This window comes from Cupressus sempervirens, chromosome 7 (assembly GCF_028749045.1).
Source record: "Cupressus sempervirens isolate cs-2001-9-10 chromosome 7, ASM2874904v1, whole genome shotgun sequence".
NCBI lineage: Eukaryota > Viridiplantae > Streptophyta > Pinopsida > Cupressales > Cupressaceae > Cupressus > Cupressus sempervirens.
In genome coordinates, this window is record NC_143124.1 from 158,613,512 (window position 1) to 158,622,959 (window position 9,448).

General features: G+C 36.2%; 1 protein-coding gene across 1 annotated transcript; it reads left to right on the forward strand.

Annotated features, from left to right (window-relative positions):
* The first annotated feature begins 380 nt into the window (after positions 1-380).
* On the forward strand, positions 381-3,350 carry LOC149545996 (disease resistance protein Roq1-like). The gene is made up of 4 exons (XM_089793875.1): positions 381-892; positions 988-2,122; positions 2,231-2,491; positions 2,640-3,350. The coding sequence occupies exons 1-4, from the start codon at positions 381-383 to the stop codon at positions 3,348-3,350; spliced, it is 2,619 nt and encodes an 872-aa protein (XP_089650001.1).
* The last annotated feature ends 6,098 nt before the right edge of the window (positions 3,351-9,448 follow it).

Here is a 9,448-nt window from a genome sequence, read left to right on the forward strand (position 1 = left end):
TGGCACAATCTGATGCCAAAGGAGAAAGATTGACGTTAGAGTTTGCTGCCAAAGCTAGACTCATTTTATTTCTGGCTTCGTATTGTATTTATTTACCCGTCGGAACTGCTTTTACCAGGATTAACAATTTTTCGTTTAGTTTTGGTGGCCACCTGCCCGACTGACGCGTTTTCTCTAATGTTAAGCAAGAATTCTTAATAGACAAACGTTGAATGAGAATGGCCGTAGCTGCTGTACTTCCGAGAAATTGCAGCGAGAAACTACAACTCTTATTAGCGATGCTCCCTTCTAAATTGCTTAAGTAGAGATGGCGGTGCGATAAATCGTATCCTCCTTTCATTGTTCATTTAGGGTTTTATTGAGTCGCCTCCCTTCTTCATATGGAAGAGGCTTCCTATACCAGGCTTGACGCATCCGTCAGACCTTACCATGTATTTATCAATCATCGAGGGCCGGATGTGAAGGATACCCTTGCCAGCACAATCAATTTTTCGCTCCTTGACAAAGGATTGAATGTATTTTTTGATAAAACTGAGTTTCAGTCTGGACAAAGGTTACTGCCTACAATAACTGAAGCAATTCGCAGTTCTTCCGTATACATTGCTATTTTCTCGCCAAGATATGCCGAGTCCCCTTGGTGCTTGGAAGAACTCCGGCTGATGATTGAGAGCCATCGTAAAATTATTCCGGTCTTTTATCACGTTCGTCCTCGAGATCTTAGGGGCCAGCAAACTGGTATGGGAGCTTACGCAACCGATTTGAAGAAATTAGAAATCAAAGCAGATGGCAACGAAAGCGAATACGATCGTCGCACAGTGCTGCAGTGGAGAGAAGCTCTCCAACAAGCGTGCAATATTTCAGGGTTGGAGTTGGATTCAAAGACTTTCAACGGGTAAGAAATTATGTACATGGTTATTTATTCTATACTAAGCCTTCTAACTTGAGTTTCTGATACAATGTTTTTTTTGTCATAAATGGAGAAATCAGGGACCAGGGAAAGCTCGTTGAAAGTATTGTAGTTAATATCATGGAGTATGTTCGGATGGAGCGCCTGAATATTACTGATAAGGCTCTAGTGGGGCTTGACGATGCGATCGAGGATTTCAAATTCTTTCTGTCCGACTGTAGCAAACAAAATGAAGGACGTTGTGTTCAGATTGTAGGAATTGTGGGAACTGCAGGATCTGGGAAAACGACTATGGCGGAAGAGTTTTACTACCGGCGGCAGTATTTATTCGATAGATCGTGTTTACTCTTTGGTGTAAGAAAGGCGTGTGAACGAAACGGCTTGCAAAGTCTCCAAAGGCAGCTCTTGAAGGACCTCACAAATGACCGTTTAGTGGAAATCAGCAATGTAAGTCAAGGCAAGGAGATTCTCGCCGACCGTTTACATCGGTTATGTCACGAGAGATCGCTGAGGTTTCTCATTGTAATTGATGACGTTGATCAGCAAGAGCAATTGGATGCTCTTCTCTTGAAGGATTGTGTTTTGGGCTCAGGAAGCTGCGTTATAGTCACATCCCGGGACAAGGCCATTCTCAATCTTTCACGAATTTCGCTACACTACGAAATGAAGCCCCTCAGTAGGGACGATGCCAGAACGCTCTTCACTACGCATGCCTTCCACAAATCCAACATAATGTCTGGATTCGGGGGTTTGGTTGAATGTGCTTTGAATAAGTGTGGTGGTTTGCCATTGTTTCTCAAGGTCATGGGGGAGCATCTGCATTTATATGGGAAGGATAATAGGGAATACTGGGAAAATCAAATGGAAATGATCTCTCAGATACCTGACATTGTTCATCCCTGCTATGGTTGTCTGGGAGAAGAGGAGAAGCAAATATTTCTAGACATTGCCTGTTTTTTTGTGGGAAAAGACAGGAATTGTGCCATACGTATATGGGCTGGATCGGGATGGAGATTTGTGCGCGCCCTTCAAAAGCTGGAGTACCTGTCACTTGTTGAAACAGATGCAAAGAGTCGGCTGAGGATGCGTCACTATCTTTGTAATTTGGGGCAACATATTGCAGATCAGCAGCTGAACAACTCTTCCCATCTTTCCAATCGCTTCTGGCGCCCAAATGATGCTGCAAACCATTTTGGAAATCTACTACCCCTGCCGGTATTTGCCCTTTATTGAGTTTTCTTTTTTTTTTTTTTTTTTTTTTTGGTGAATTTCTTTTTTAAATTTTGAAGGTCCAAGTTATGGTGAATTCATTTTCGCATACAGGAGCACACAAAATGTAGGGTAGTGACGAACACAAACTACCACGGGCGCAATGGAAGGGAGAGACTCAAATTGGAACTCCTTGATATAAACGGTGATCTTCCTGGTGTTAAAACAGGTGATAAGTTAAAGGATCTGATATGGCTTCGATGGAAAAATTGCCCCAAACAAAGCCTACCTCTCGTCGACATGAAGAACTTGCGAGTTTTGGAACTAGTCAAAGGGAATCTCAAAATGCTGTGGGAACCTACTCCTACCTTCCAGGTACAATCTTATTGTTAATATCACTGTTATTTGATATGTCAGTTCAGAAATATTTTATTGTACTGCAATTTTAAAATATCATACTTATGATTATGTGTAAATAGTCAATATGTTCCTACCCATTTTACCATATATAATGTCTTGACAGCTTCCGGCACAACTAAGGGAGTTGAATGTTATAAAGTGCACCCGGTTTGCAACAATGCCAGCAAGGATAGAATCGCTCAAATGTTTGGAGAAGATGACGTTAGATGGTACTCGTAGTCTCAAAAATTTGCCAAATGAGTTTTGCAAACTGAAAAGATTGAGATATTTGGAGCTAAAGGAGTGTGAAGGTTTGACATCCCTGCCTAATCTTTTTGGGCAACTGACAAATCTGCAGCACTTAGATCTTTCCGGTTGCCAAAGATTGTCTTCGCTCCCTCCGTCCTTTGGTCAACTGATACAAATCAGAACACTTGACCTGCGAAATTGCAGGAACCTGGTAATTCAAGAAGATAGTTTTGGAGAAATCACGACCATTGAGGAGCTAAACTTCAAAAACTGCAAGAAGTTGTACAAGTTGCCATACCAAACGACATTGCAAAGGGCATTAAAGAGTCTCAATTTGCTCGGTACCAACATTGATGGACTCCCTGAGAATTTTTACCATTTGATATGCTTGCAGCAGTTGCAAATTGGGAGTCCCTTGTTGACAAAGATACCTCCTACTCTTGAGAATATGCCATTGTTGATAGAGCTTCAGCTGGTTAACTGCACACAACTCACCTGTTATCCTCAATCAATCGGACGCTTGCGTCTGCGTTTCTCAGATGCTTCTCCAATTGAAACAACGGGTTCCGCAATATATGTACCATGATATTTGTAATGTCCCCGCTTTAAGCAAGATTGGATCATCAATCACTTCAGACTTTTTCCCTATGCAATTTTTTTCTGTCAATCTATGTACACTGGATAATGACAATTGCATTCTAATGGGCATTTCCATTAAGATTTCGGCATTTTCACTTTGATTTTGGCTGGGTGTTGTTACAGTGTCATTAATTTAATGAGCAAGTTTGGAAGTGTTCTATTCTGATGTATGCTGGCTTGTGATATTATCTTAGTCTGTCTTGACTACTCATTTTAAAGAGTAATTTGTAATCCCCAACTCTTGTGTGTGGTATTGAAGTTATTTTGATAGTTTTAGATTTAGTAAATTTTAAAGGAAAAAAAAAGGATTAAAATTAGGTCTAACCTGGTTTCTTTGAATTTATGTTGTGAGATGTTCTAACATATTTATATGTAAACTAAATAAAATCATCAAAAGTGCGGGGAGAGGGATATTTTCTCGATATGACTAGGGTTTCTTGAATTGAGGAGGACAACAATGGTGGTGGTGAGGATTTTGATGATGATAAGTCAGATGGTTAGAGGGTCCTCCCCATGCTTATGCCTTCTTATTTTGCCATGTTCTACAGATGGTGTTTACCGCAGAGACGAGGGACTGTTTTCTTTTTTCCTGAGTTTTATTTTGGCCCAAGGGATGTTTGCTTCTCTTGGATGTTTCTTAGTGGAGGGAATCTTTTCTCTATAGTTATTGGGGTTCCCTTGGATCAATGGGGGACCTTCTCTAATAGTGTCTTTTCATTTGGGAAGCCATATTTTTACCCTTCTTGCAATGTCCAAGGGATATGCTTTTGGGTTTGCCAGATTTAGGGGCTCTTTGGTGCTTTAGTGGTTTTGTGTGAAGTTGTTTGTGTTCCCTTGAAACAGTGGGGGACCTTCCCAGAAGGTATTTTTTCTTTTGGGAAGTCAAAATTTTTCCCCTTCTTGTTACATCCAAAAGTGTTTTGCTTCTAGGTTTGCCAGATTTGGGAGCTCTTTGATTGTTTAGTGGTTGGTAGTTATGGATCTCATCATTCTTACTTCTTATCAAACTTTGGTAATTTTTTCATGATTTTACAAGTGCATATTGTGCAGTTTCTTAAGTGGGCTCTATTTTTGGCCTTTGTTTTGGCTACAATGTGATTGTGATTTCTATAGAAATGAAGTCTCACCTTTAGTTTCAAAGACACCTAGGCTGGTTTTGTGGTTTGAGGACTACTTCATGTTGGTGTCTATTAAGCATACAACACTTATTGAGGTGGAGATATCATCTATTGAGGTGGTTATATGCTTTGTGGGTGTTGTTGATAGTGGTCTCAACAAACCCTCTCATAAGGGCGATGCTTGGAAGGTGGGGCAATTTCAAAATAAGACTTTTTTGGGGATTCTCTTCATCTCCATTATCCCTATTAAGGTGGGATTCCTTTTTTATTAAAGTAAAAAAAGGCAATGCGAGGAGGATAGTTTCTGTTATTCTTCTTTCATGGGTTTAGGGTGTTCCTTCAAAGTGGTAGACTTGCAGTTTGTCAGTTGCTTCCTCTATGAGGTTTGGAAGTTTCTCTCCATCAACATTGGTTTCATGACCTTTTCCTCCTTCTTTTATTGAGGTGGATCACTTTGCTATTGATGTGGAAAGGGACTTTGCAAAGGGGCAGCAGATTTTTGGGAATGCTGACCGAAACTGGTGGTTCTATTAGTTTTGGACGTATGGCTATTAGGGTGAAAGAAGAGTAAGCTACGCACTGTCCAAGGTTAGTTTTTAGGCCTTTTGAGGATATGTTTGTCTCCCCCTCTTAATTTTTTATGTTCCTATCACTAGGTGGTTATTATTATTTTTCAAGGGCTCACTTGGGTCCTTTATTGTTTTTATTGGTATAAAAATGCAACTAGTATGAGGGCTTGTCCCATATTGATTTGTAGCAATACAAACTAAGGTTGGTGGGCTTTTCGCATGCATACCTTTGTTTTTGATAAAGTTAGACCTTATTTTATGTATTTACTTGATGTGTGGCACTAGTTGTTGTTAAGATAATATATTATTTAGAAGTCTGTAGTGTATGTTGTTTGTACCACATGTCAATACCCTATTTCTATTTTTAAATAATAAAAAACATATTTTTATGTAACTTTATATTTTATGTATTAAAGGTCATTCATTCATTTATTTTGAGTTCTCAATTTTAATGATTATACAAAGTTTAAATGCGTTTTGATGCATTTTAATAAATTTTCAAATTTTAATCTAAGATCATCAAAAAAAGTTACATAATCACCAGAAATTAAAAAAATTCTATACCTATAATTTAAAATTGAGATTTTAATTATATTTTTATTAAATTATTTTAACATTATCAAAATATAATACAATTTTTCTAATGTTGGGTTGTTCAAGTAGAAATTGTTGAACTAATACATTTTTAGTTTCCCTTGTTTATTGATTTTTCCAATTCTTGATAATGAATTGAAGATATAATTTTAATAGGCCCTATTGAAAATGTAAATTATTTTGATTACATCTCTATAATGACTTATGTACCATTTTTATTTACAATATTCTTCTTTTATCATGACTCTTTCTTAATATCTTATTTATGGCTTATGCTTGCATATTTCTTATATCTTTTCTAAGCATATATGGTAGTGTCATATGATGTATAACAACCACAAGTTAGAAACAACACATACTTAACCTACCCACTTTCTTAATATCAAAAAACCCCAAACTAGAGTACTCGTAATCTATGTCTAATACTAGTAGCAATCATAATTATAAACATACCAATAAGGATGTAAAGTTAAAATAAGTACAATAAATAGATCCCTCTTGGGTTGAGTGCATAACCTAAAAACATAAAAAATAGAAACTAAAAAACATAGAGATAGCTCTATTTTTCCTTCTTCTTCCCCTCTAGTTTGTCCGACAACATCTAGAGCCTATTGTCTCCTTGAAACCTATACAATGAGCTTGTAGTATCCAACCACCCCCCCCCCCCCCCCCCCATAGCATAAAGTCCCTCCTTCTCAAAATGAAGTAGGTTATCTTGCCTCTCCTGGACCTTCTTGGTCCTCTTCTCCAAAGTAGAAAAATCCTCTATTTGGTCCTAAGTATCACCTCCAACAACCATGTGGGTGTCATTACCCTCATCTTTCTTACCCTTATCCTATTAGTGGGGCAAGGAGGTAATCATATATCCCTTTCCTCATTACCATTAATCTTGATAGGTATCAACCTCATTCTTGAAGGTATCTAAGACATGGGACAACATAGGGCGAACTTGACTCTCTATTTGGTTAATCTCTACCACCTCCTTGTGGTCATCCCTAACCATGTCATCCTCATCATCTTCAATGTATTTTTTCCTTTTAGCCTTCCTTTTCTTCCTTCTCTAGGGAGGCCTTATCTTGCCACTACTACCCTAATCCAAGCTTGTAAGGAAATTTTATTTTAGCATTAGGTTTTTCCAACACATTCTTCATTGTTTTAAGTGACCTCCTCCTTTTCCTTTCATATTTTATTGCATATAATTGTATGATTATTTTGTGTCCAATCTTTTGTCTTGGATCACCCCATTTCCTTTTATTGGTACATGAATATAAAATCATTTCAAAACCTATTTTTTCAATGGAATCTTGGTCTACTAGTGAATTTGAATGGCTCACAAAGAGCACACAATGGATCAACTCTGGTTAGGTGCAAGGCTCCAACATCATAAGAGATCAAACCAAGATTGTGACCTGGGTGATTTTGGTGGCATGGACACACCTCAATCCTTGTCTCTAAGTCAAAGTGGGTTCGTATCGGGTTCTTAAATCCTTTTAATGGTGGCCTTCATTGGTTGGTAGCTCATATGTGTTGTGCCTTTGTTGGGTTTCTTCATGGGTCTGAACCCTCCTTAATTATTTTTTTGTAAAATAACTCTAATTATATCTCCCATTTTTACATAATGAACATAATTTAGTTTTCATGACATTTTAAGGATGATGCAAAGAACAAGGGAATTTAAACTATCCTTTTATTGAACAAAATAATTTAATTTTTATTTACTATATTGTCTATTACTTTCTTCTTATATTTCTATATTTTATTAGGAACACCTATAATTCAATTTGTATCCTTCCATTGTGGATGCAAATTTATTTATGTATATTTTGTATGATTCCAAAGACACAATTGCCATGCATCCTTTATATTCTTTTTCATAATAACATCATTTCTCACTGTCTATTTCAAAAGTTAGTTAATTAATAACCATGAAAATATCATTTTATTTATAATTTCAAATCTATTCTAAATTCATCTTTTCTATTTAGAAAATAATTAACTTTTTAATTTATCAAATTATTTTAATGTGGGCCATAATACATTCGGACTATATATATATATATATATATATATATATATATATATATATATATATATATATATATATATATATATATATATATATATATATATATATATATATATATATATATATATATATATATAGTAGTTTATGGTTATGATCATTGAGAAATAGTTGTATCTAGTTGTGGACACCTGAAATCTATCATTTATACTATATTAATTTATTCTAATTTATTATATTTATAAACTATATATAAATTAAATAATATATAATTATTATTTAATTAACACTCACGTTATCAAACTTATGATCCAATTTTTTGTTCGTACCTTTTACTCTAACCTAACATTTTTTTTTCTATTTATATATCTATTCTAATATTCCCTTATGTAATTAACTAATTCTATTTAATTATTATCAAAAAACTACAAGATTCTAGTTTTGACTATATATTTGGGGTGACTAGTTGTGTACTCTATTATGTTGGCACTCAAAATTGCAGCCCTAATTTTGAGCACTATTGAGAATTTAAGCCCTATGAAAGCTTTTTGATGCCTTTGTACCCGACTGCCAGTCTGAAGCCTAAAAGGTGTTTAATGTAATTTTTATCTTTTCACTGGTGTCAGCAAATGCAGATTGTTTGGTACCCCTATTTGTGATGTCATATCTCTTGATCTGTGATAGGTGAGATCGAATGGTTTATTTCTTTGTGTCCTATACTGAAAATACTACAAGTGTGCCAGTTTTTAGATCATGAAAAATCCATTTGCACATTTTTCCAAGGTCATTCCATTTGCAAAATTTGCTTTTCAGACATTGTTTCCAATCAGTAATTCTAAGTAGCCTACTTTGAACATTTTCCATTTGCGCCCAGTTATTCATCATGAGCCTCAATCATAGATTCATAATTTCCTCATGACAAAGAACCAGTGTCCCAATTTTCATCTTCCCAAGCGTTAGTTTACCAAATTTTTGAAGCCGATTCTGAACCCGATTTATTGCTTTCTGACATGTTTGCTTGCAAGAAAATCTGAGAAGACAATTCTGATAGTTAATATCTTTTGACTAGGAATTCGTTATAAGATGAGATTCAACATGGTACCAGTATATAGAATATAGATTCAGTATGTCAGGTTTTAGGGCCTGGTCAGTTGTCTGGGTCAAATTTTAAGGGCAGTCAACGGGCCTCCTGACACCAGTTTGATAGTTCGCAGAATGCTGGTAAAATGAGTTTTAAAGATTAATCAATGATCGAGAATAGATCAAGAGCTAAATATGTAGATGAAAGACACCATGGTCGGCACTTAGGATATGCTTCTAGTTTTTAAAGTGAACCTGCAAAACTTGCCTGGTGCTGGACGTACAGGTTTCAGTAATATGGGTGCTCCTCAATGGGATGGGTTGTTTGAAGAAGCAAGCAAGATTTTCCTAACGAACTTAGCTTCCACATCAACTATTGGGGCATTGATGACCCACCTTCATTCTCAACTTTTCTAAATTTGCCATGCCAATGAATGAAAAGGAATCTCATCAGACATCAAAAGGACGCTCACAAAGAGTTTGAGAAGTTGTATAAAATGAAACTCACCATGCTAAACAAGAAGTGAAGAGGAGGGGTATATTTTCCTATGACAAGAAAATCCATAGCTATTAAAACAAATCCCTAGTAGAAGGTGAAAACCATTTGCAAAACAGTAGCAGACACATATTGAATAGACATGTTTAAAAAGGAAGGCACCAA

Excerpts from the sequence above, each read along its gene's own strand:
- LOC149545996 (XM_089793875.1), top strand. The coding sequence starts at position 381 with ATGGAAGAGGCTTCCTATACCAGGCTTGACGCATCCGTCAGACCTTAC. Across the intron at positions 2,123-2,230 it reads GAAATCTACTACCCCTGCCG|GAGCACACAAAATGTAGGGT; the intron begins GTATTTGCCCTT and ends TTTCGCATACAG. Across the intron at positions 2,492-2,639 it reads AACCTACTCCTACCTTCCAG|CTTCCGGCACAACTAAGGGA; the intron begins GTACAATCTTAT and ends ATGTCTTGACAG.